The following is a 27,484-nucleotide window of genomic DNA, read 5'->3' on the forward strand; positions in this document are numbered from 1 at the left end:
CTTTGTTTACAGAGGTTACCGTGGAAACTGTTCTATTCTGCTGTTCATAAGCGCCACCTGCTGTCAAACTGTGGATTTACAAATTCATTCAGTCTGCCATATTTTTGTTCAGACCAATGCGAAATCAGACCAAATTTTTGTTGTAAATCTTGTCGACGGAAAATAGGCTACCTTGTTATCAGAAGTGTTGAGATTTTTAGAAAGCACATTAGATTGTAGAACTGTTTATGGAGCAAATAAAATTTTATTTATCATTCTGACTCATCCATATATATATATATATATATATAAATGTTACAATTTTATTTTTAAAAAATGGTCAGAAGTTTATTTAAAAGTTTATTTAAAGTTTATTTAAAACTTGGTAAAAATATTTCAGTGTGTGTATCAGTACTTTTTTAATATTTCCAGCACATTTTAATAATGCTGTGTATAACAGTTTGGATTGATACATTATTTAAGAGATTTAAGTATTGTATAACACTCTCAGCCGCTTTCATTTTTTTTTAAAGTAGCTCCCGAATGAAATAAGGTTGGAGACCCCTGGTCTAAGGGGCATGCTTTTAATGTGAAGTTATGATATTGGTTTTGCCAGCTATATCTCTCTCTTTTTCTTATTTTAGTCTTTTTGTAGTTAACTGACAGAGCCAGATCATAAACAGAAGGCATTTGCTTTAAGTGTCTAATAGAGTAAGACTGGGTGCTGCAGACTATTTCAGAGCCCTTGCTAGTTCATTGAATTATATATTGAATAAAGTGTAGGGTATTTATTATGTGGATGTTTTTGGTCCAGTAATTAAAACCTCTTTTCTTTTTTTCCTTTCTGAATTTTGTGGTAGGATAGGAAGTGCCTCATACACAAATGGAAATATTGCCCCTGCAATCTTCATGAAATAATTTTTAAACCTCCTTCCGAATTAATCTGAAATGGCTGATCCGTCCAGCACTGAGAAAAGTAACAAGTACCATGTGACTATGCGGTCCATGTGCCTTCTGGACAATAATTTCACACCTGAATATTGGCAATAATAATAAACCTCTCTAGGATATTTATTATAGGACATTTATAATTTAGACACATCGTACCTCACCAATTCAACATTAGGGGCGGTAAGCCCCTCTTCTTTAAATGTTATGATTCAAACACTAACTAAGCGTACTGGCTTACTATCTTATCGTATTTCTATGCCATTACCGGTGTTATGCGCAATTTTAGTACGTTCTTCTCGTATGTGAATTGGAATTTACCCCATGTTTCTTTCCGGCTTGAAACGCTTCCGTTTGAGCGAATGATTGGTTAAACACTACAGTCAAGTGATTGTCTATTGGTGGAGGAGACGTCACTCATATGTTGTGCCCGCCCTCTGTGTTTGCAGTTTACGAGTGCATTAGTACATCTTGTGGAAAACCCTTTACACAAGTAAATATTGAATTTTTAATTACTGCTTTTCAAAATACATGTAATCCATTTAAATGTTCTGTTTGATATGACGTAAGCAGTTCACAGTCACTTGCTAAATTGATAGTTGTAGGTAGCACCTTTGGCTAACTAACTAACTAACTAACCTATATGTCGATTCACCCGCTATACGTGCTGTTATTGTGTTCTTCTGTTATTGTGTTCTTCTATTATTCTGACGAATAACTCTGATCTACATGCTTTTCTCTTATTTTTATCAGAGGCAGGAACTGTTGAGCATTCTTTAATAATGATAAAATTGCGTGGTATACAGCTGGGGTTAAAATATCTGAGCTGTGAGCTGTAAGAAGATTGTAGATTGAATCCTAGATCAAACACTTAACTTGGAAGTCTGGATCACTAATAATTGTAAGCTACTTCATTTGTATATGTATCTATTTAATGTGAATGTGAATGTGAATGTTGCGGTGTAGTAGTGAAGATCTGAGCTAATAACTTTTACTGCAACGTTAGCCATTAGCATGAATGATCTTTGTTACGGTGTGAGCAGTTTGTTGACTCTGTCCAATAAGGACCGTGTGTAATTTAATGAATTGACACTTATTTAACGGTTTGGGGGAACAGTGTCATTCAGATAGATGGAGGTGGGTCTTTAGATGCTTGGTGACAGTACTGTACATATTCTGTATATTCTGGCGTCAGCACCTTTACATGTAAAATGGCATTATCATCACCATTAAGTAATGCATACAGAATAACAGAAAACTCCCACTTCACTATTTTTTGATGGTCTGTTCTACTTTTAATGGCGTTATGGCATTGCCTGATGAAATGTGCATATGTATTTTTCATAAAGGGATACTTAATGTAAAACAGTTTCTTCATTTCTGAAGTGTCGCCTCAAACAGCACTGCTTAGTAAAAGATGTTTATTGTAGTCTGGACATTAAGATCTATCATTTTTTTGCATTCCCTTAACACAGTTGTTTCTCATATTGGCAGGGTGTTTGAATTGCAGGCAGATCTACAGGCAGCTGCGTCCCAGCCTCCAGCATGTCTGGAACTGCCACAGTCCTGCAGCAGTTTGTGAGTGGCCTTAAGAGTCGAAATGAAGACACACGTGCCAAAGCTGCCAAAGACCTCCAGCATTATGTCACCACAGAACTAAGAGAGGTAAACTGTGCTACTTTGATCTTTGATCCAAGTATTTACATTTACATTAAGCTTCATCAGGAGAGTCAAAAGCATAACTTTGACAGAGTAATTTCTTGTTACCACACTTGTGTTACCACAGACAATCAAGTTATTTGTCCTGCAGTGTGTTTAAACAAACAAGAAAGGAAACATGTTTACAGTAAAAACACTAGAATAATGGAAGTGTAACTGCATGACCACACACCTTTGTGGATGTACTGCAAGCACTGCGAACAGGAATACTGCCTGAAGTTAATCAATTTAGTACTGTTAGGAGTATTATTCTGCTAGCCTGTTCCAGCGATTCAGATTTTTACTTGCCCTGCCAAAATTTTTCACAAGCCCCACTGCAAGCAAAGAAAGAAAGGAAAAAGAAAAAATAGTTGTTTTGGTTGGTTTTGACCCCTGTACACTCTTAAAAATAAAGGTGCTTAAAAGGTTCTTCACAAAGAACCATTCAGTCAAAGGTTCTTTAAAGAACCATCTCTTTCTTACCTTTTTATAATCTGAAGAACCTTCTTTCGCCACAAAGAACCTTTTGTGAAACGGAAAGGTTCTTCAGATGTTAAAGGTTCTTTATGGAACCATTTAGACAAAAAAAGGTTCTTCTATGGCATCGTGAAGCACCTTTATTTTCAAGAGTGTAACCTTGTATTCTGATGTAGAGGTTATGACACCAACATTTTAGATACCAGTGAAATTTCATAATCCCAATTTCAGTGCCACAGCAAAACATGACAACAGCCTAACTATATAAAGTTCAAACCTTATTAAAGACAAAAAGTCATTAATAAACAAATAAAACATTTGACAAAAAATAGCACAAATGAATAGGAACAAACAAAGATACAAATTAAAAAAACTGTGCTTTTTAGGAAGATCCAACAGTAGTATTCAGGAAAGAAATACTATAGAAATTCATCAATGTAATTATTATCAAATGTTAAATAAAACTGCATCGACTTCACTGTATATATTATGTATATATTAAATGACTAAATGTAAATATATTAAATATAGATTAGTTACATTAAATCTACAACATTTATTTAGTCAAGAACAGTGAGTGATTTTCGTTTCGTTAGTTTGTAATGACAGGTAACAGCAGGCATATTAGGCTTCTGTCACTTAAAGAGCTAATGCACAGATCTAAAATATTGACACAGATGGTTTCAGTGATCTGATTACAAAATGTTTTAGATCCTGTTTCCATCTGCATTTAGTGCTGACCGCTTGTAATTCGATCATCAAAAACATTATAAATACAGGGAGATGCAGAATATGTATTTGCAAGTCCGCAATCAGTCCAGCTTTACACTGCTTGTAGTAGCACCTATGTGACATCAGTCTTTAAATTATCTACATTTGTGGCCTAGTAAATAACAACACGTGATAATTTGTAATTGATTAGTTGTAATTGATTAATTGAGCATATCATTTGCAGTGTTAACTGAATTTTTGTAATCACTTGACAGCATTACATTAAAGTACACTTAAATATAAACTATTGGGAAGAGTCATGTTTAGTGTGCATTGTTTTTGCTTCTGACTCAAGCTGAGCCAAGATGAAGCCACCACTTTCTATGATGAGCTGAACCACCACATATTCGAGTTGGTTTCCAGCTCAGATGTGAATGAGAAAAAAGGCGGTATCCTTGCCATAGGTGAGTATGAACCCAATGGCAAACGCTGTCTACTTTATATTGTTATTTTTAATGAAGTAGTGGAATATGCAAACTAATGTGGCCTATTTTGCCAGATCTACCTATAATTTAGTTTTTAATTCCATTGAAAGTGACATGTCACCGTTGCATTGCTTGGTTTGAAGTGTTTTGTCAGTTATTGTGTTATGGCTGTTTCTCCAGTGAGCTTGATTGGTGTGGAAGGGGGAAATGCCACCCGTATCAGCCGTTTTGCCAACTACCTGCGCAACCTGCTTCCCTCCAGCGACTCAGTGGTCATGGAGATGGCCTCTAAGGCCATGGGTCACCTGTCCATGGCGGGAGACACCTTCACTGCAGAGTATGTGGAGTTTGAGGTGAAGAGAGCTCTAGAATGGCTGGGAGCAGACAGGAATGAGGGCAGACGGCATGCAGCGGTGCGTAGAAATACTTAACTGCATATTATATTGTCATGGTGAATTACAAGCAAACTGTTCGAAGTTCCACGTAAAAATAACATTTTTCCAAAAATGAAACTTTTGTCACCATTTACTCACAGGTTTGTTCCAACATTTCTTTCTTCTGTTGAACACAAAATAAAATATTATAATAATATATATCCCTACTGTGGAAGTCAATGGCTACCATCAACTGGTTACCAACATTCTTCAAAATGGCTTCTATTGTGTAACAGAAGAAAGAAAATCATACAGGTTTGTAACAACTTAAGGATGAGTAAATCATGACAAAATTTTCATTTTTGGGTCAGCTATCCCTTTATATGTTGTGCCACTTATATGTTGTGATATACAGCGGGTAAAATAAGTATTGAACACGTCACCATTTCTCTCAGTAAATATATTTCTAAAGGTGCTTTTGACTTGAAATTTTCACCAGATGTCGGTAACAACCCAAGTAATCCATACATACGAAGAAAACAAAACAAATAAGTTCAGAAATTAAGTTCTGTGTAATAAAATGGGATGACCCAGGGAAAAAGTATTGAACACATGAAGAAAGGGAGGTGCAAAAAGGAATGGAAAGCCAAGACACCAGCAGAAATCTATCAGTAATTAGAAGGCAATCCTGCCCCTCGTCAGTGGAAATTAATATTAGCTGGTTCAGTCCCAACGCCTACAGTACCAGGATGATGAAGATGAAACAAGGGTGGACATTTCAGCGAGACAATGATCCCAGACACAGCCAAGGAAACTTATCAATTGGTTTCAGAGTGGCCAGCCAATCACCTAACTTGAATCCAATAGAAAATAAGAACTGAAGATCAGAATTCATAGAAGAGGCCCACAGAACCTTCAAGATTTGAAGACGTTTGTGTGGAAGACTGGGCCAAAATCACACCTGAGCAATGCATGTCACTAGTTTCTCCATACAGCTGTCATTACCAACAAAGGCTTTTGTACAAAGTATTAAATACATTTCGGTAGTTCAGTACTTTTCCCTGTGTCATTCCATTTGATTACACAGAACTTAATTTCTGAACTTATTTGTTTTGTTTTATTTGTATGTATGGATTACTTGGGATGTTATCAACATCTGGTGAAAATTTCAAGTCAACAGCACCTTTAGAAATATATTTACTGGGAAAAATGGTGACGTGTTCAATACTTATTTTACCCGCTGTAAACCTTATATTAGGGCTGTCAAAATGGCTGAAAAACTAAATTCGAATTTTGTACTTAAATATTATCAAAATTCGAATTATATTTTGTTTCGTTATATTTTTTTATATTTCAGTTAGGGTGTAGAAAAGCTTTTGGCTTCTCTCCTGAGGCCACAAGAGGGCGCATCGAGACACGAGTGCAACGGTGATAGATGTCCCTCTAGAAAATGCATGAAACATGCGTTCTGTGTGAACGGCTTGGTTTCAGTTTTGATGTAAACAAGATCTTCTCCGCATTGATGTTCTCTTTTCCCGTTATATTTATGCAGCAACAACGCAGCAGCGCCGCATCTAGTGGCTTCAACTGGATAGGCTAAGAAAAACATTAAAATGCAACGATGCTTACATCGCCATCGCATCTCGTGCGCCACTGATAAGGCTGCCTCCTTAACGCACACCTAAAATTCGAATGCAACGTTTTTCAATGAATATTCGAAATTCAGATTTTTTTTTGACAGCCCTACCTTATATTAGACTCTCTTACACTTGACTGTTTGTTACTGGTGGCTTTTAGCTTCCTTAACAGTACTTCAGTGTGTTGTCTCTTTGCTCTTTTCTGTCAACTGAACCCCTTTTCCACTGTGTTTTTGTTTCAGGTGCTGGTTTTGCGAGAGCTCGCTGTTAGCGCACCCACATTCTTCTTCCAGCAGGTGCAGCCGTTTTTTGATAACATTTTCTATGCTGTGTGGGACTCCAAACAGGCGATCCGTGAGGGAGCAGTATCTGCACTCAGAGCCTGTCTGATCCTCACCACCCAGAGAGAGACCAAAGAGATGCAGAAACCACAGTGGTACAAGGTCAGAATTAAAACACCTTTAAATGTTTTTAAATATGTGCGTGTGTGTGTTATATGGGTATGGGCGCTCACACATTCCATGTATTTTGTTGTCATAAACAGCAAACATTTGAGGAAGCCGAGAAGGGTTTTGATGAGACTCTGGCTAAAGAGAAAGGCATGAATAAGGATGACCGTGTCCATGGAGCTCTACTGATTCTCAATGAACTGGTGCGAATAAGCAGTATGGAGGGAGAGGTAAGAGACTGCTCATGCTACTGGCAGCAGGACGCATGTTTTGTGAGGTTTTGCTTGTTCTTTCTTTGTTCATTCTTTCATTGTTTTGATCAGTGCCGGCCCCCGTCCAACAGATGGTACAAGCGGTCACCTAGGACTCCGCCTTAAGGGGAGGGCCCTGCGGCAGCGAGGTTGTCAACAGATCGGTGTTTGACATTCAAGATACCGCAAGAGCTATGGAGAGCAGACAGTTCTGCATGCTTTCACATCGCTCTCGCGGTAGCTACTTTAATGTCCTAAACCAATCGGCGCGCAACTTCAAGCCGCATACACCTCTGACTGCATAACCAGGGCTGTGTACAGTGCGCCATGTGTGTTGAACATATGAAGAAATCAGTCTGTACGATGACAATTTACCTCAGTAGAACGCATGCATGGGTTTTGCATGGGTTTGAGCCTGTTTACAAACCTGTTGTCTAACAAAGAGAACATTTAATGTCATGTTTTTGCTCATTTCATAACATAAGTCAAATGTTTGAAACTTTGAAAGTGTTTGAAACATCACAGAATGAGGAAAAAAAACATTATTTTATATAGTATTCTATACAGTGATAAAGGCTGTTGATTATCATTGCATTATATATATAGTTTATTCATATACAAATACCAGAGATGGCTTGAAGAACAGAGATAAACCATTTAGTCGCAATTGTACAGGTATGTCTAAATTTTTCATCAGTTAAAACGTCTCTATCTGCTTTTTATTCAGCTAGGCGATAGCGTATGCCTTTGTCAATGTTAGGAATTTCCTGGAACGTCATATGATTTATGGCTTCTTTGAGTTATGGATTTTGCACTTATGGATTTACTGTGTGAGGGCGCCCTCCGGCTACCAGTATGCATGAAACATTATATTACATGTGTGCACTCACTAATGCTCGCAACACCTTATTTTTTTGGTAAAAATAGGAATAATAATACTTCTCTCTAAGTTTTTCTCCAGTGTAGAGGAGTTTTTTCTCACTCTCTCAGTGAATGCATAAGATGTCCTGACAAAAAATTAAGAATTGTTTTTTGCCAAAGATTTTTAATCATGATTTACTTTATAATAAATCCTTAGACCTCTAAACATTTATAGGCCTCCTACATGTTAACAGGTCATGCTGCAGTTTTCTGTAAAATATATTGATAATAATCATTATCAATAATTATTGTTTTGTTTAATGTTTTTATTTAGTTATAGCAATAATCAGAATTAGTCATATTGATATATAAAAACAACATTTTTGGCCAAATTGTGCAGCCCTAAAAACAGGCACAACAAACTCTGTGTTCTTTATAATTTTCGGTAAATAAAGAAAAAGAAAACCTTTCTTGTTACAGTTCATATTTTGTTGTCACGGTTCAGATTTTGGAATTCACTTAATATTGCCTCAGAATAATCTCTCATAAAGTCTTGTTACACATTGATGCTATTTTTAATTTATTTGAAATGAAAGAATGATAGAGTAAAGTAAAGTTGTGGTAGAAATGCAATCCAAACGGTATCTTTCCAGAACCAAAAAAAAAGGATGTCTTGACTGCTGTATACATAATATTTATTGCTGTGGTATTAGTACTTGTTTTATAAATGCAATGATGCCCATGATCACAGACAGACTTGTCATATGAGGGAAAATTGAGCCACCTTTAGTATTATGTTAAATAATTACAGATCCGGATCCGAATGTCTAATGCAATAAAGTTATGTTCTCTTCGTCAAATTTCAATGAAAATTTTTACACTAGTGGGGCCCGTTTTCATTATCTTGCCCTAGGGCCCCACAACCCTACAGGCCGGCACTGGTTTTGTTTTTTTGTTATTTGCTATTTTTGCTTGTTATTTATCATTCATTTGTTTGATGTTTTATTTTTTAGCCTGTTTATTTATTTATTCTTTTGTTTGTCTTTTCAGTTGTTTGTTTGCATTGTTTATTTGTATTTCTTTCATTTTGTTTGATCTTTCAATCAAATATGACCTCACTCATTGCGTCAATGCTTTTATTCATTGTTTGATGCATTTTTTATTGGTTCTTTGATCCCTGCAGCGTATGAGAGAGGAAATGGAGGAGATTACACAGCAGCAGATGGTTCATGATAAGTATTGTAAGGAGCTGATGGGTTTCAGCACTAAACCTCGCCACATCACGCCCTTCACCAGCTTTCAGTCAGTGCAGCCGCAGCAGTCCAATGCTCTGCTGGGGCTGCTGGGATATAGCACACCACAGGGCTTCCTAAGTTTTGGAGCTGCACCTGTTCCCTCCAAAAGCACACTGGTGGAGAGCCGGTACTGCAGAGAACTGATGGAGGAGCGGTTTGACCAGGTGATCGGTGATCGCATTTACTACTGAAGAGGAAATAACTGTCTGTAGCTAGCTGGTCTCATAATAAGTGGTCCCAGTAGTGAAGTTTTGGAAGAAATTGTAGTATGCTTTTTTTCCCCTCCTTTCTTTCTGTTTAGTCAGTGAATTTAGCGTGCGTTTCATGTCCATTAATGATAATTATGCTTCGAACAGTTCACTTCAGAAAAATAATATTTTATCCATTAAGGGAAAGCATAAGTATAATCGGACACAATTATTTGAATTAAGAAAATATTTTTCCTAGGTTTACAAAGGTTCTGTCCACTGTTACTAACTAAACAGCCTCCTGCAACAAAAAAATAAATTATGATTTATCACAATGCCATGTGAACAGTATTGTATAATTAAATTTTTGTCTGTAGTTGACATGTTAAACACATTATTGTACACCTCTCAAGCCTTTCTGACAAAATTGCAATTAATTATTAAGGCTTATTTATGATAAATCTTTAGTGACCGTGCTGAGAAGATCACGTGAATATCTATAATGGTCCAACGCAGGGGTGCCCAAACTCGGTCCTGGAGGGCCGGTGTCCTGCAGAGTTTAGCTCCAACCCTAATTAAACACACCTGAACCAGCTAATCAAGCTCTTACTAGGCATAGAAACTTCCAGTCAGGTGTGTTGAGGCAAGTTGGAGCTAAACTCTGCAGGACACCGGCCCTCCAGGACTGAGTTTGGACAGTCCTGCCTTAGAGTGATTGTTCAGTTAACTTAGGATTTGGCATGTATCGAAAGACTCTCCTGATAAAAAGTTTTCAACATTGTTTTGATTCGTCAGATTTTAGTTTATATATTTTTCAGGAATTAACCATATTGTCTAAATAACATCTCTATAGTGTATCAGATTGAAGAGTTTGTTATAACTTTAGACATTTCTTGAAACTGTGCAACTGTGATCAGGGGAAGTTGACGTTTCCCACAGCATCGAAGGGTCTAATGTATTTGGTTGCTGTTGCATCAGGTGTGCCGTTGGGTGCTGAAATACAGGACCAGTAAGAATCCGCTCATTCAGATGACTATCCTAAACCTACTGCCCCGACTTGCTGCCTTCCAGCCTCACACTTTCACTGGTACACTTGTGATTACATCCCAGCCTTACTTCCAAAGCTGATGTTTGACTATTTCAATTATTATATATGTTTCCAGTTCAGTGACATTCAGATATTTTTAATCATTGCATAAGTTTTCAAATACATTGTGGGCCGACTATGCATATTAGCCTTTCTTTTTTTTTTTTTTGCTTCACTTTTTGCTGTATTGATTGGCTATATATTGAAGATGTTTCCTCTGCCCTCAGATCAGTATTTACAGGACACTATGGGGCACCTGCTGAGCTGCCTGAAGAAAGAGAAGGAGCGGACGGCAGCATTTCAAGCATTGGGGCTGCTGGTGGTTGCTGTGAGGGCCGAAATTCAGCCCTACCTCAGCAAGATCCTGGAGATCATCAAAGCTGCACTGCCACCTAAAGACTTTGCACACAAGTAAGGACCTGCAACCATTCAAATCTAAACTTTGTTAGCGCACAGCTCAAATACAAACACTAGAGGCCTGCAAAAATGTAAGCTGTAAGCCACTAGAGGGAAGTGTTTTATTTTTACCACGGTTAAGCTGGTGACCCATACAGTTTAAGCAATTTATTGATTTTTTAAAAACTACTGAAACAGTATGAACAATGTTCAGTAAATTATTATTATTATTATTATTTTTAATTCCTACAATTAAGGTTCCCATAAAAATTGGTTCTCAGACTTTACTTTTTTGTGTTGAAGTATTTTCACTTGATGGCTTGACAAAAGTAATGAAGCCACTTTCAAAATGATCAAATACAATTGTTGGTACATGATCAAGAGATTCCGACACTATGATTTATTATTTCATATTTATTTATTATAGTAGGCTTTAGGCTGTGTTTATAATTTAGAGTGTGGTGGAAGTTCTAATCTTGCATTTTATACATTTTAAGATGTATAAAATCTGATTATTTTGTCAACTCTTAGTAATAAGACAATTTTTTTGCTTTGCCTGTCAGCTTTTTGTCAGTGCCAAGTCACATGATCAAAGAGTAATATCAAATTTAGCTTATACGTGTTATGACTTTAAATGTGGCTCATCCAATCAGATTTTAAAACTATCCAAGTGTTGCTACTGTTTCACTACCTTAAGAATGTTATGTATTTGATTTTCTTCTCTTTTTTTGCCCTCTGTCTCATGTTTTGTAATCTTTTAGGAGGCAGAAGACCATGCAGGTGGATGCTACTGTGTTCACTTGTATTAGTATGCTCTCCAGAGCTATGGGGCCTAGCATTCAACAGGATGTCAAAGAACTTCTCGAGCCCATGTTAGCTGTTGGTCTCAGGTACAGTAGGGGCTAGTGCTTTATTCTCGGTTTCACCTTCACTGGGCTGTAGTTTCTTGAGATGCAAACTCATAGATACAAATACAATATACACGATAATGAGATAATAAATAAACAGAGTGAGATAATTAATAAACATGAGGCACAATAAAAACAGATATATAGGCACAATATATATTTGTTTTCAAAACTAATTTGAAACAGTTAAGCATAAGCCTTTAGAACAAAAGTTTTTTTTAAGAGAAACATAAATGCAGTCGATTGTGCACAAACCTTTCACTAGCATTGTACATGCCAGAAGATTTGGGCATGAGTTCCTGTGTAATCTTCTTTCTCTGTTCTTCCCAGTCCTGCACTGACTGCAGTGCTATACGACCTGAGCAGGCAGATCCCACAGCTGAAGAAGGACATTCAGGATGGGCTGCTAAAAATGCTTTCTCTTGTGCTCATGCACAAGCCTCTGCGTCACCCCGGTATGCCCAAGGGCCTGGCGTACCAGCTGGCATCCCCCAGCCTGACTAATATCCCTGAGGCTAGTGACGTGGGCAGCATCACTTTGGCACTGCGTACTCTTGGCAGCTTTGAATTTGAAGGTACACGTTTACACTGGTTTTTTTTTTTTTTCTCGGCTATAATAAAACACTATGAGCTTGCGATGAATGAATACTCCATGCTTAACATCAAATCAAATTTTATTTATATTGCACAAATAAAAACAACAGTAGTTGACCATTGTGCTGTACAAAAAGACAAAGGATAAATATCTAAAAAAAGAGACAGAAATAATAAAAAGATTGCAAAGCAATGATGAAGGATTTTACATCAAAATTATTATCAAAAATTAAGCTTTAAAAATCAAAGACAGTTGTAAGCCTGAGAGCAAAGGTAAGTTTTTAACTTAAACTTTTAAATTCGGACTCTGTGGAAATTAGTCTTATAGATAAAGGGAGACTTTTCATTCCACAATTTGGACCAGCAATTGAAAAAGCTTGGTCACCCCTCGACTTAGATCTCGGAACCATTAGCAATCTTTGTTGAGATGACCTTCATAATCTAGCAGAGTTGTTTTGATTCAAAAGAACATATTTTGGAGCAAATCCGTTCAGAGCTTTAAAAACAAAAAACTGAATTTTGAAATCAATTCTGTAACAAATCGGCAGCCAGTGCAAAGACTAATATTGGGGAAATATGATCAGATTTCTGTCAAATTCTGGCGGCTGCATTTTGAACCATCTGAAGACGATTAATATTGGATTGACTCATTCCAATATAAAGAGAATTACATTAGTCAAGTCTAGATTAAATGAATGCATGACGCACTCTCTCAAACTCTGCAAATGTTAAGAAACTCTTAGCTTTAGACAGTAATTTTAATTGGAAAAAACTAGATTGAAATACAGCATTTATCTGCCTATCAAATTTGAGGGCAGAATCAAAAATTACACCCAGGTTTTTCACAGAGGGTTTTACATGGGGAACCAAATCTCCCAGGTCACCATCCAAAGCACCTGGCACACCCGTGGGCCCAAACACAATAACCTCAGTAACATACATGTTAATGATCAGCTGTTGTGCTCAATGCTGCAAAAGCAAATAGTAAACTAAAGCCTTGCTTTGATCCTTGTCATAGAGCGCTTACACAAATATACACAGAAGTATTTGACAGCTGTTATATTCAAGAGATAAAAAGGGGAGTGAAATTTGCTTTCTGTCTTTTTATGCTAAACTTAACATTATCATGATATTCCCTAAATTATTGCAATAATATTGCTATTCGATGCATCACCCGGCCCTACCCAGAACACCTTAACAAGTGCACAGCAATGCTCTGCAATGACTTTTGTATAGGCTAGCATTACTTACGTTTTCTTCAGAAAGTATTTTTTTCATTACTGTTTGGTTCATTTTCAGGTCACTCATTGACCCAGTTTGTGCGCCACTGTGCTGACTACTTCCTGAACAGTGAGCACAAGGAGATCCGCATGGAGGCAGCGCGTACCTGCTCGCGTCTGCTCACCCCCTCCATCCACCTGATCAGCGGCCACGGTCACGTGGTCAGTCAGACCGCTGTGCAGGTGGTGGCTGACGTTCTCAGCAAGTTACTGGTGGTTGGCATCACTGACCCAGGTGAGAGAGACAGCTGCTTAAATCCATGGTATCTTATAGATTATGTACAGTATATGCATATTTCTCTAAGTTTATGCTCATAAAATTGGTCTATAAGTTGAATTAAATTAAATGAAGGCATGCAAATATCCGTATACCGTTCAATAAATTCAACAAACATTGAGAACCTTTTTACTTAAATTAGTTGTTGTCTAATATAACTAGTTGTACTAGTTTTACTGCCCAGTAACTTGCAAAATAGTCTTAAAAACCATTCAGTATCACCCACGCCTACTTGTTTCAATTGATTGTACAAGACACGAATCACTACAAATTGCCACATCTATATGAATGACCTTGAGTCATGTTTGATGCGTCTCACTGTATGAGATGAAGTTCTCATATCTTTTGCCAGCTCTTAGACACTTGCATGCCATTTTCTTGCTCTTCTCTAAAACATCACTCTTCACAAAATGAAAGCCTGATTATTTCAGGGAGCTTGTTAACTTATAAGTCCATTCTTTTTGAAATTTACTTTTGCTACTATGTTCACACTTAAAACAATGATTTGGTAATCCTTTTTTTTTTTTTTTTTTTTCAAAACAATTCTTTCCAAAGTGGTTTCATTGTTTTAGCATTAAAGGAATAGTTCACCTCAAAAATAAAAATTCTGTCATCAACCTCATGTTGCTCCAAAACTGTATAAGTTCATAGTATTTTTTTCCCTACTATGGAAGTCAATGGGGGCCAACAACTGTTTGATTACCAGCATTCTTCAACACATCTTCTTTTGTGTTCATCATAAGAAAAACTTATACAGTTTTGGAGCAACATGAGGGTGAGTAAATGATGACAGAATTTTTATTTTTGAGGTGAACTATTCCTTTAAGTCTGAGAATTGTTCAAATGACTGAAATGCTTTAATTGTCAAGAAATGATTCTTATTCAAATTGTTTTGGTTCACCTGTTGATCATTGGATCATTGGAAATATTTTATTACGTTTTATTGTGTACATTTCTGGAGGGTGTATTCATTTTTGCAACATAACATTTGATCAGTTTGATAAGAAACTCTTACTTTCTTGATTAATATTGACACGCTTTGTTGGTAACTGATCAACCAGACTGTATGGAACATTATATCTTTAAGTTTTGGGTGTACTAATTTATGTATATGTAACTTCCTGTGACTTCTAGACCCTGATATTCGATACTGTGTGCTGGCGTCCCTGGATGAGCGCTTTGATGCCCACCTGGCACAAGCAGAGAACCTCCAAGCTCTATTTGTGGCGCTTAATGATGAAGTGTTTGAGATCCGTGAACTGGCCATCTGCACTATCGGCCGTCTCAGCAGTATGAACCCTGCATTTGTTATGCCCTTTCTGCGCAAGATGCTCATTCAGGTATTTGCTCGTTTTACAGCACTGGGCTATATTTGAAATAGCATTCCACTACTCATACTCATATGTGACCCTGGAGCACAAAACCAGTCTTAAGTCGCTGGGGTATATTTGTAGCAATAGCCAAAAATACATTGTATGGGTCAAAATTATTGATTTTTCTTTTATGCCAAAAATCATTAGGTTATTAAGTAAAGATCATGTTCCATGAAGATATTTTGTAAATTTCCTACCGTAAATATATCACAACTTAATTTTTGATTAGTAATATGCATTGCTAAGAACTTCATTTGGACAACTTTAAAGGCAATTTTCTCAATATTTAGATTTTTTTGCACCCTCAGATTCCAGATTTTCAAATAGTTGTATCTCGGCCAAATACTGTCCGATCCTAACAAACCATACATCAATGGAAAGCTTATTTATTCAGCTTTCATGTGATGTATAAATCTCAATTTTGAAAAATATGGTCACATATATTTGAAATATCAGGGCTTCAGACTAACATCTCACATGTGAGACTAAACCACTGATCATAATTTACTGGGTATTGTAAGGAAAATAATGCAGAAGTGGAAGTTTAAGCACCGGCCAAAAGTGTGCTTAGCAATTGTAAATGTCACTGTTTACTACATTAAATCTATAGAAAAAGCTTTCTGTCTTAGTGCATGGTACGATGTGATTTCTCCTGTTTCTTTTGAATTCCCTGAATCTTAAAAGCACTGCCTATTAATGGTGTCACTTGGTCATGACTGTAAAACAACTTGTGTCACTTGGCCCACAAGTAAACACACCTGCTCTGTCCATTGGATCGCTCTGATCATTGTGCATTATTCAAACAGATAGTGCTGTTGCATTTTTGCTGTTTGCTTGTGGAGTGTTTATGGTTTAATATTTCTCATATATCAACTAAAATCAAAGAGAGTTGGCCAACTTTGTGATACCAGTATGACCTCAAACAAATTAGTCTCACTGACAGGAGAAATAATCGCAAAATGCCATTATTTGGTGAAACTCTGGAGTCCTGAGTACATATCTGTACGCATGAAATACCCAGATGACCTACTACATTTGACAAAGTATACAGTGGAGCAAACTTAGTGCTGAGCACTTTCTGAATACTGCAGTGCACACTTCATCATTACATAGGAAAATATAAGTACGTTTTAAAGGTCGTACTTTATCAACCCCAAACCAACCACATAAATATTACTAAATGAAAAAGGGCACACAGTTACAAGAACCTTCCTGAAGTACCCCCAATTCCATAGTGTTAAACAGATAGATAGATAGATAGATAGATAGCAGGGCAAATTACATCAATATTTAAGTTGGAGAGAAAGCTATTGCAGCATTTTTAAACACATCTTGTTGTTTCTTTAGACAGAATATGACCATAGTAAGATACTTATTGAATCCACACAGAAGTAGTAGATGGCTTAGGGAGTTAAAATAGGTATTGAAAAAGGTCAGGTAATGCATTGTGGGCTACAGCATTTCACACATTGTTCTTTTTATGTATATATAGACTTCATACTGTGCACAGTGTACATAAGCTTTACACTGCAAAATTGTTAAGAGAAGCTGTAGCCGTTTTTCTCAACCACCAACAGGTGGCAGTCAGTAAATATTTTTCTGCTGAAATGTCTGCTCTTTTGTTTCACTGCAGCTCTAGTCAGCCTGGCCTGACTCTGTTTCCCATCAACAAATTCACTTGTTTTTTTTCTGTTGACTAGCAACTTATGCATATTGTATGGAAACCTTTACATTGTGCTACTGCCCTCTCACTGCCCTCTGTGGTACTGTCCAACACAATAAAACCCCTTCTAGATCCTTACTGAGTTGGAACATAGTGGCGTGGGCCGAAACAAAGAACAGAGCGCCCGCATGCTGGGTCACCTGGTGTCTAATGCCCCCCGACTCATCCGCCCATACATGGAGCCCATTCTCAAGGTACCCTCACTTCCTCTGTTCTCTTCACGTGTTTTGGGGGTTGTTGTCAAATGTGTTGTAACCTTCAGTAACAGGAAGTTTATTTGTTTGTACTTGGATAATAGCCATAGGTGAGATTCCAAAAGTGTTCCGGCTGATGTTATACATGTTCGTTTCAGAATGAAGGTTTAATCTTTCGTGGTTTAATCCACAGCATGAACTTGGATCTTGAAGTGCCCTGTAAACATTATTTTCACATTTTAGATAGTTTCTGTAAAACGAACTAAACACACAGGCTATCATTAGAAAAGAGAAAAATATGCCCGGTAATATGATGCATTGTATATATATTATGTAGGATTGGTCAGTAATGTTTTGTAAAGCAGGGCTTAGCAAAAGATCAATTACTGACTCATTCACATAATAATGTGTTGTTAAAGATAAACCCTTTTCATTATGTATTTTTCCAATTCTGTTCTTCACACAGGCCCTCATCTTGAAGCTGAAAGATCCCGATCCAAACCCTGGAGTCGTTATCTGTGTTTTAGCTACTATTGGAGAACTTGCTCAGGTAACGGATCATTTCCTAGCCTGATCTTTTGAAGTCATCTACAGGACCTTTCAGATGACCAGATCTTCCTTCCTACTGCACACTATTTAGGAAACCTTCAGGAGAAGCATCAGAGTAGCTCTGTGTAGGAGAGAGTTGGGAATGCAAGCATAGAGATGAAATATTTGTGGACAACTGGTTGAAGAAGGTGTAGCGAAGATTGGAAGAGAGGAACTGATTTTTTTCAGAAACAAAATATATAGTTATATGTGACTACAATGTTCGGTATTAAAGAGTGAATTAGAGCCAACTGAATGAGCGCTAATAAGAATAGAGCAGTCTTAAGGACAAGCGCTGTTGCTTTTTTTTTACCAGCAGTTTTTTCCAGATACTGGAGTTTTATTTTATTTGCATTTAAAATTACATTACACTCAAAATCAAGTCAACCCTGAAAGGTCATTTCATTTGATCAGTTGCAATGCTGTTAAGTGTGTCTGTTTCTTTCATTTGTACCAGGTGAGTGGACTGGAGATGAGGAAATGGATGGATGAGCTGTTCCCTATTATTATGGACATGCTACAGGACTCGTCTTCATTAGCTAAGAGACAGGTTTGCTCATTCCCATGTTAAACTTTTGGTCCATAGTTATTTTTAATTTTTTTAATTTGGTAATGTGATCTGAGATTTGGCAATATTATTAACCTTAGTGAAGTTAAACCAAAGTCTTTCAATCCTGTTTCAGCAAATTGAGTTAGTATGTTTTGTGTGTACATTTTGACTTGTTTTACATTTTGACAGATTTGTATTTTTACACACATCTATTTTCCTCCTTGTGTGAAGCAATTTGTTTTTTTGTCTTTTGCAAAGCAATATATGGGTAATGAAAAGCACTCTCCTTTCCACTTTCCTCCGTAATGACAGTGGAAACATTCTGACGTACTTGTGTATTTCAGTAATATTTGGAGGCAATCTAGAGTGCATGCTTTTAATCTGAAAGGTTTTACAGTACTGTTATGAGGTGCAGTCAAATGTCCTTAATGTTTACACAACTTTACACAAAGCTTTCTTTCTTGGTATGACGTTGTCAGGTTCTGCTTTAGCAATCAGGGGTGTTATAGAGTTTGGATGATTTAGGTTAGTTTTAGGTTACCCGAGGTTCACAGAAGCTCATGTAACTAAATACTTTACCTGCTCTGAACTGTGTCTGGGGCTTTATTTGACTTTCTGGATCAATCTTAAAAGTCGTTTTCTCAATAAAACAGCTTAAATGTACAGTGCACTGGTGCACCCAGTAATTTTTCCTCATTAAAAACAATCTAATAAAACTAATAAATGGATAGTGAAGCTAATTTAATGATGCAGCATTTAGGAGTGTTAAAGAGCAAATACAAATCACATTACAATAAATAAAATAGACAAAATGCACAAGAACACCTATCCAGATGGCCGATTCCCTGACATTATTCAATTTAAAAATTCCTCTTCTGTGAGCACTTAGAAAATTATCCTACAGAAAATAAATATATAAATAAATAAAAACGAAACTATTCTTATTTCCCTCTTTTCTCTGTTTTCTGCTATTCTGGACTATGATTGCAACTCTTATTGCTAGCACTTTATTATTGAATCCTTTTTTAAAAATTGCTTGTTGTATTCCTCATTTATAAGTCACTTTGTATAAAAGCACCTGCTAAATGAACAAATGTTAATGTACACAATAACACACTGATCATCTTCTCTCCCACTAGGTGGCACTTTGGACTCTGGGTCAACAAGTAGCCAGTACTGGGTATGTGGTGGAGCCATACAGGAAGTATCCGTCTCTACTGGAGGTGCTACTCAACTTCCTGAAGACAGAACAGAACCAGGGGATTAGGAGAGAGGTACTGATTTCTGCTCCTGTCATTGAACGCCAGTTTCCACGAATGTGGGTGCAACAGTTGTTTGAAAGGAAGTGCTTCAGACAGTTCCACCTCACGTCCAGGTTTAGTTATTTTCTAGCAATGATTATTAAATGACCTTAAAAAAGGAAGAAAATTTGTGCAATAGAAATAAAGCAAATGGATATGGATAACAGGGTTTATTTACATATGAAGCTTAAATTAAGCTCATTCAGTGGGGGCTTGTTAGTTTGGGACCAAATGTTGTTTTGTAGTTGTTAAACTGATGCTTTTCCATAATTTACAGATATTTTTTTGTTTTATTTATTGAGCTAGGTGAATGCAGTCAGCACAATTTTTACAAAAATGTAAAAAATATATATACTTTTTTTACACTTAATTTTTTATTTATTTGTATTTTTGTATACTTTTTTTAATGGGGGAAACTAAGCAGTAACATGGGTGTATGAAAAATGAGACAGCTAAAAATTAAGTTTTTGGTAATTATAGTTAATCTTAACATTTTTTTGTAAAAAAACAGTCAAACAGTTCTTTCCAAAAGATGACACTGTTGTGTGATCATTTTTAGTGCTTATACAAGAGTGTACATGCATTTGATTAGCTTAAAACTATATGTTATCTAACTACTTGTTATCTATGTTAGATAGAACGTTGGATCAATGGAACATGGGATTTGTTTCAAACATTTTGTGGAACACCTCTGTAGGCAGCATACAAAGGTAGGAAGGCAACATGCTCAGGATGTGAAATGTCTGAATCTAATGCCCATGTCACATCCTGCTCACGTTGCCTTCCTAACTCCATATGCTGCCTGCAATTTATACCCTAGAACAGTGATTCCCAACCATGTTCCAGGAGTATCCCAACACTGTCTACTTAATCAAACACACCTACAGTAATTCAACTCATCAGCTTATTAGTTGGGAACCACTGCTCTTGAATATGAAACCTTTTGCATTTTTTAAACAGGCTTTGTGGTTCTGTTCCCTTGGTTAGGCCATACGTGTGTTAGGTCTACTTGGAGCTCTGGATCCCTACAAACACAAGGTGAACATCGGTATGATTGACCAGTCTCGTGATGCTTCAGCCGTCAGCCTCTCAGAGTCCAAGTCCAGCCAGGATTCAGGTAATCAGACGCACCTGTATACTTGTTTGAGCATGCATGCCTAGACACAGTGGGCTCTAATCACGCTAATGTGAGTTCACATCAACACAATTAATTACAGATGCACAGAAGATTTTGCCCATCTAACACAGGCATTCTCCAGAGCAAACAGAGCACATCTTCATACACAAATTTCCCTTTCCAAAAACAGAGCCAGAACTCCTGGGTAGCGTGCTCTCACATGTTGGCTCAGATTGTTTGGCCTTTCACAAAGCTTTGTACACATTTCATACTTTTCTTTGTGACTTTCTCTTCGGAAATGTTTTTGCAAGTCCATACACTGCCTGTGTACACAATGTCTTTTAAAAGTAGGATTAAAATAGATCAGATTACAGTGCCATTTTCATTATAGTCCCACTCGTTTCCCATCCACACCATCTTTTTTCTCATTTAATTTGCATGTGTGCAAAAGTCAGAACAAACAGTTCTCAATTATCAAATAAAGACGTTTCCTTTCCCACTGTTGTGAACACAGTGTCCAAGTACAATGTGTCCACTATTCCTCAGTCCAGAGTCAAAAAATTTTGTTGTTGTTTTTTTTAATACCAGTTAACAGCATCGTGGCTTATCGTTAGTTACCACAGGTAATTATCTTGTAATATTATATTTTTGTTATTATTATGGAAGTTTGTGGGACATTCTGCATTCTGGAGTATAAAAAGCAAAAATAGGTAAAAGCAGAAATATGAAGCCCATATTTTCATTCAAGCGTGTTTGTAATATTTTTCTGTACAAACGTGTTAAATTAGTCTAAATCATCATTATTGGGGTCATACTACTGTAGATGGATGAACTTGTAGTAAAACCGAGGGTTCAAGTTAATTGAGTTAACAAAATGCTGCTAGTGAAGGGTTTGGGACTGTGCAAGGTCTTGAGGTGAAACAGAAATACTTTTCATTTAATGCTTTTTGTATTGCTTAATGCAGCGCCTGTATGTACACAAGTAAAGTTCAAAATAAATCAGTACTATTTAAATAACAAAGTGGGGTCTATATTTGTAAGTTTTATTTTGAAAAGCATGACAATATAACATTGAGATCGCATTAAAAAAAAAAAAGTTTTTACTAATAAATTAACATATTTAAGAGCATTGGCGAAACTGAAGGTGTCAGAATAAACACTAAACATGAATGAAATGTGAATCATCATCATCAGAGCTTGTGTGGCCACTCTGGAGAAGTTGCTCTCAAATTGTTTTTGCAGTACTTAGATGGGCATATGTCCCATAATCACATAATGGGACATATGTCACAAGTCGGACAAAATATTTAACAGCATGCACTGCTTCAAATCAGATGCACCGCAGTCGAACACACCTATTTACTTTTGACTGCCTTAAAAATATTCTGTAGTTTCATGAGCAAAGATAGAAGATTGGGTAGGTCATTAAAGCTTCTTATGTCTTTGCCTCTGGCCTCAAGAGTATCAGAGTCCACCAGCTCAGACCTTCATCTACTGTTACGCAGCAGAGAGAATTAATAGTTTTAACAGCAGGGCCTCATAAAGAAGCGTGCTGCAGGAAGTGTGGATATCTCCCGAGTGATGCATTAGGGATAAAGTACAGGTTACCGTCTGGGGCAACTCTGTCTGGGTCTGCACTTTTTCTCTAGTCCCACTTTGAGAAAACTCTCCTTACAGGCAGAGAACTGCCTGCTGGCCCTCTTATTGCAATAATAGAGCAATGGGAAGTTTTATGAGATGAAGGTGAGCTCTGTGAGTGATGTTAATGGTGGACAGAAAAAAGTGTGTACGTAGCTGTCAGGATATTGAATAATTTTGGTCAGTAGGTTTCTTAGAAGACTTTTATTACTGGTATTTTATTTCTTTAATACAAATGCATAATATGAGACTCATGTGAGGACAGAAGAAAACTGAGAAAGACTGAATCCATAAGAACTTTGGCAGCCTTTTTAAAATGATTGGAGGAATCTATTTGTGAAGCTACAGTACTGTGAAACATTTAGGCACTTGTGTAAAAATTATGTGAAGATGTTTTCAAAAATAATGTTGTTACTTCAGTTAACTTCTATTTACTAAATCACTTCAATATTTGGTATGACCACTAGGGCTGGGTATCGTTCAAAAATTTTCGATACCGATACCTTGACTTCAATACCGGTTCCTGAACAATACTTTTTTCGATACCAATTTTATGAAATCAATTTTAACAAGATTACATTATCTAAAAAAAAAACTTTGGTTTTATTTTTCAGCTTGTTGATGTTTATACAAACTCAAAGACTCATCTCCTGAGCCACTGCACAAAGGAACAAAATGTAACCAACACAATAAATCAGTGCAAATAGTTTTAATAAAGCTCAAATAGTCTTCAGTTTACACATCTATTAGGCTACATTTACACTAGTAAATACACATTCGTTTTAAAACGCATAGCTCAGACAGACTCATCATTTCTATTAATTTTCCACTGATTTACTGATGAGCATTAGCAGCTTCCAGCGCAGTCTGTCTGTGTTCTCTCTTCCATGATCGCTGCTCTGACTATATATATCATATAATAACATAATAACATTTAATTTCAGCAACATTACATGGCATTTTAAAACATAAACGCACCAGTGTAAATGTAGCCTTACATCTAAGGGGGCTGGGACGCATTCACACTACAGCCTCACGTGTGCGCCACATCTCTGAGTGTAACCGGTGTAAACTAGTAGGTGTGTTCGACTTGACCCGAACCGACTGCAGTGCAAACCGATCGGTGTATTACAGTACCACGAGAGCTAAAGAGAGCAGACTGCTCCGTGCGCTTTCGAATCGCTCTTGCAGATGTCAAACACTGATCGATCTGCGTCGCACCTCTTCTAGTCGAAAACACCGGCTAGTGCTGCAGGCTTATTGGCTCACTGACGCTGATGAGATTAACCCCTTAGGCAGGGCTGTACATTAACTTTTTTTTCACATAGCACTGGTGCTACAGAGGTTGAAAGTTTTGTAGCACAGGCCAAAAAGTTGTAGCACAAGTATAAAACAGCAAAACTGTATCGCACACGTGCTACAGTGGTAAATGTATTCATCTCACAGACCAGTTTTTTCGTAGCTGTACAGCCCTGCCCTTAGGTATCGAAATTTGGTACCGAACGATGAGACATTTTTCGAATTCTCGATGGTATCGAGGCAATTCGGTCGGTGCCTAAAAAATATCGAACTCGATACCCAGCCCTAATGACCACCTTCTGCCTTAAAACAGCTTTTGTTCAAGGTACAGTTGCACACAGTTAGCTTTGCAGGTAGATTACTGCAAATCATCTTGGAAATGTTACCATTTCTTTTGAATTTAGTCTATCACAGTCTTTTCATGTACTGACTTGACTGACTAGTACAGGAAAGACTGTCAGAATATTTTGTTGGTATAATATTCTGCCCAGATCGGGGGAAGAATGCATATTTGAAGCTAACAAAACATCATGAAAAGTAGGGATGCCACTTTTTCCAGTACTCGCCCGATACCGATACTTTTATTTTTGGTACTTGCCGATACCGAGTACCGATACTGATATTTTTATTGCATTTTTACATTTTTAGAATATTGGGTACAGAAACCAAATGAGTATTTATAATGTTAGTTGGTTAACTTCATTTATCAAATAGATAGTCAAACCAAAATTTATTCAGACACCTTCAACATTTCTCTCATTATCACAGTTTATTTGCTATAGTTTAGAAAATGGTAATAAAATATGACAAGAAAGGTATGTAATGGATTACAATCAACCAAAAATGATTCGGACAGCTGTTAGTATGACAGTATTTACACAACTATCAATACTTAGTCGGGCAACCCTTAGCCTTAATGACAGCCTGTAGTCTCCTGAGCATGCGGTCATCCAGCTTCATGCAAACCTGAACTTCTTTTAGAAAACTTTAGAAGTTTTTTTCCCCAGACTTGGTCTGAATAATTTTTGGTCCCAAATTTGTATCAGTTTTGCTGGTAGTCCACTGTATGAAGAATTTTTGGGTATGATTTGTCACAGTTTACTTTATTTTGCTATCCTCACTTACATAAATGAACTATAGTGTCCTACACCCACTAGTAAAAAAATTTCAAGTATACATATACTTCGTAGTAGACATCCTTAACTCCATTCTGCTGTCTGTTGTTCTGTTGTCGGTGTTTCTTTGTCTGAATATGGCACTTATCACATGCTGTGTGGCATCGGCGTTTGGTATCGGGGCATTTTAACGAGTACGAGTACAGGAGCTCAGTATCGGTGCATCCCTAATGAAAAGCATATGGTTCTGGCCGTCTTTATGCGCTTTATATTACCATAATGGTCCTAATAAGTGTGCAGACTGTTTTCTTTGCAACTGGCTTGACGGGAGTTCAGCACTCTGCGTCTCGTTTTTAATGCACAGTGTATTTTAAATAGTTATTTTTTTAAAGAGTCTGTCTGTTGCATTCATTTCCGTCTTTCATGCACGCTCTCTAAAGCGAATGAGTGAGTGGTCACAGGAGACGCATGATAACAACAGGTAGAAACAGCAACGTGCCTTGGCTGACCGCTTGTGATCAGATCTCCGACAATTTATATTAATACCGGGTGGAAACAGGTCCTTAGACACCTAGGGTTGGGTACCGAAACCCGGTACCATATGGCACCGGTACCTATGTAACCGGTATGTACTAGAACCGAATCCGAACGCAGATTTCGGTGCATCATTTCGGTCGATCGATTGAAATATTTGTCCTCTGGTTCTCCGAAACGGACGTAAGAAGCATCATCACTGGCACCGCATGTGAAAAATAATTTCCGGACTGAAAAAATGCACGTGAAATCAAGTAGGAAAGCTCTAATAATACAAATCCAACACATCTTTGTAGTAACGAGAGTGTCCATGTTGTTTTCACATTCCGACTTAAAAGCACAACTCGGGAAATGAGAGCATCCGAGGAGCACGTGAATGCAGTAATTACACTTGCTCTGATGGCAGCAGGTAGCCTTCCGTTAACTAAGCTAAACATGCTTAAATTAAAATGCATAAAGCTAAACCTCCCTTGTATTCACATTTCTAAACCTGTTGTCCAACAAAAGAGAAAATCATAACCTTTTTACTCCACAACACCAGTCAAATGCTTCCTTTTGTGATCTGATGAGGCTTCTTGTCACATCTCTGACCATTTCCGCCTGCTCCCGCAACATGTGCTTCGCTCCCACGATTTTCGTGTCCACGCCTTTAAACATTCTATCATTTTGGCGCATCAGGGATCCGCTCTCAGGATGCGGTGTATTTAAATATTTTTGAATGAGCGTTCCCGCTGTCTGCCACTGTAAACCAAATGAAAGGACTTGAAACCCTTAAGCGCAGGCAAACAATTCCAGGTTGCCTATTAACCCCACATCAAATGGCACATATATTTTAGGGCACGACCTGCTGTGTATGGGAAACAGATGACTGCATTACGTCATTCAGATATATACACACACTCACACACAGATATAGTTGTTTTTCACTGAGGTGTGTGTGGTAGAGTTTTATGACTGTAGGAAGCGGTCAGTAGCAGGCTGCGCTGCCTCCTGTGTCACATAGTGTACTGTAGTAAATCCGGCAATTTACTAACTCCTGATATCTTCATGTTTTTTCTTCCTTAAATTACTTTTTAAAAGGTGTTGGGAACATGGGGCAGTACCCTTTCAAAAAATACACATTCGTACCTTATTTACCTCTGAAGGGTGCATTTTAGTTCCTTAAAGGAGACATATGCCCCTTTTTACAATATGTAATATAAGTCTCTTGTGTGCCCAGAATGTGTCTGATGTTTCAGCAAAAAATACTAGGGATGCACCGATCCGATACTCGGTATCGGCTCCGATACTGGCATCCGATACCCACGAAAGGCACAAAAACATTATAAAGCACCATAAAGTTTTCGTGCACTATATTCCAAGCATTCTGAAGCCGTTCCATAGTTTAATGTGAGGTACAGATGAGTATTTAAGTCGTTAAATTCAAGTTCACGTAAACTCTTCTCTCCGCTGTGGCTGTCTGTCATTCTCCATTCAGCATTCAAACTGCGTGACGTGTTCGGTTACGACAGTCAAGACAATGAAACTCTCTCCAAGAGCACAGTAACTGAAATTTAAATCTGTTAAAAGAAAAGGCTCAATAAACTATCGCACAGATATAATATACTATGCATCAATATCTCTTCTCTTTGTGCTTTCTATCCGGAGCGCTGCGTGCTTTGACTCCGTGTTGCTTCAAGTGCATCATTCTGTGCACGGAATGCGCATAAATGCTTTTTGCCGCTCTGTATTGGAGCCTTTCATATTATAATACTTTTGCGCAATGAAAGATTATTAATAGCCTTTCTTGTTCTGTCCTATCTATCATATGTTGCTGCCTCCATTACTGTGCTATACATTTAAAAGAAATGTCTTTTAATTTTATTGTACCTATTTATATATAAATATTTACTCATTTTTCATGAATGTATTTTACAACAATACAAAGAGCAATGTAACATTTTACCAGATTTAGTCCTACACTTATTCACTTTTATTTTTTCCCCACTAAATGTTATTTCACTAAATGTTTAGATTTTATAAAATTATTGTGCATTCATGATTTTTCTAGAATAACTTTTGCTGCTGAATTATCCACTAACCTAGTTTATAATAGTATTTTTTTGTCATAGATTATGATTATATATTTTTTCATTTGTTATTTTTCTTTAAAATTAA

General features: G+C 37.2%; 1 protein-coding gene across 5 annotated transcripts in view; it reads left to right on the forward strand.

The window, feature by feature from the left end:
* Positions 1-1,350: 1,350 nt before the first annotated feature.
* The window catches only part of mtor (mechanistic target of rapamycin kinase), a 134,329-nt gene continuing 108,195 nt past the window's right edge, over positions 1,351-27,484 (forward strand). For 2 of the 5 annotated variants that reach the window (XM_016484357.1, XM_016484362.1), the window contains exons 1-18: positions 1,351-1,420; positions 2,422-2,592; positions 4,169-4,277; positions 4,479-4,711; positions 6,552-6,752; positions 6,854-6,988; positions 9,054-9,329; positions 10,332-10,440; positions 10,668-10,851; positions 11,598-11,726; positions 12,075-12,319; positions 13,638-13,853; positions 15,030-15,235; positions 17,063-17,185; positions 17,652-17,735; positions 18,231-18,323; positions 19,463-19,597; positions 20,612-20,741. In XM_016484357.1, coding sequence (XP_016339843.1) covers positions 2,473-2,592; positions 4,169-4,277; positions 4,479-4,711; positions 6,552-6,752; positions 6,854-6,988; positions 9,054-9,329; positions 10,332-10,440; positions 10,668-10,851; positions 11,598-11,726; positions 12,075-12,319; positions 13,638-13,853; positions 15,030-15,235; positions 17,063-17,185; positions 17,652-17,735; positions 18,231-18,323; positions 19,463-19,597; positions 20,612-20,741 — 2,728 coding nt within the window. In that variant the 5' untranslated portion in view covers positions 1,351-1,420; positions 2,422-2,472. Of the gene's footprint in view, positions 1,421-1,680; positions 1,829-2,421; positions 2,593-4,168; positions 4,278-4,478; positions 4,712-6,551; positions 6,753-6,853; positions 6,989-9,053; positions 9,330-10,331; positions 10,441-10,667; positions 10,852-11,597; positions 11,727-12,074; positions 12,320-13,637; positions 13,854-15,029; positions 15,236-17,062; positions 17,186-17,651; positions 17,736-18,230; positions 18,324-19,462; positions 19,598-20,611; positions 20,742-27,484 lie in introns of all 5 variants that reach the window. The other 3 variants (XM_016484358.1, XM_016484361.1, XM_016484359.1) reach the window with 3 other exon arrangements.

This window comes from Sinocyclocheilus anshuiensis, unplaced genomic scaffold (genome assembly GCF_001515605.1).
Source record: "Sinocyclocheilus anshuiensis isolate Anshui unplaced genomic scaffold, SAMN03320099.WGS_v1.1 scaffold1203, whole genome shotgun sequence".
In the NCBI taxonomy this organism is placed as follows: domain Eukaryota; kingdom Metazoa; phylum Chordata; class Actinopteri; order Cypriniformes; family Cyprinidae; genus Sinocyclocheilus; species Sinocyclocheilus anshuiensis.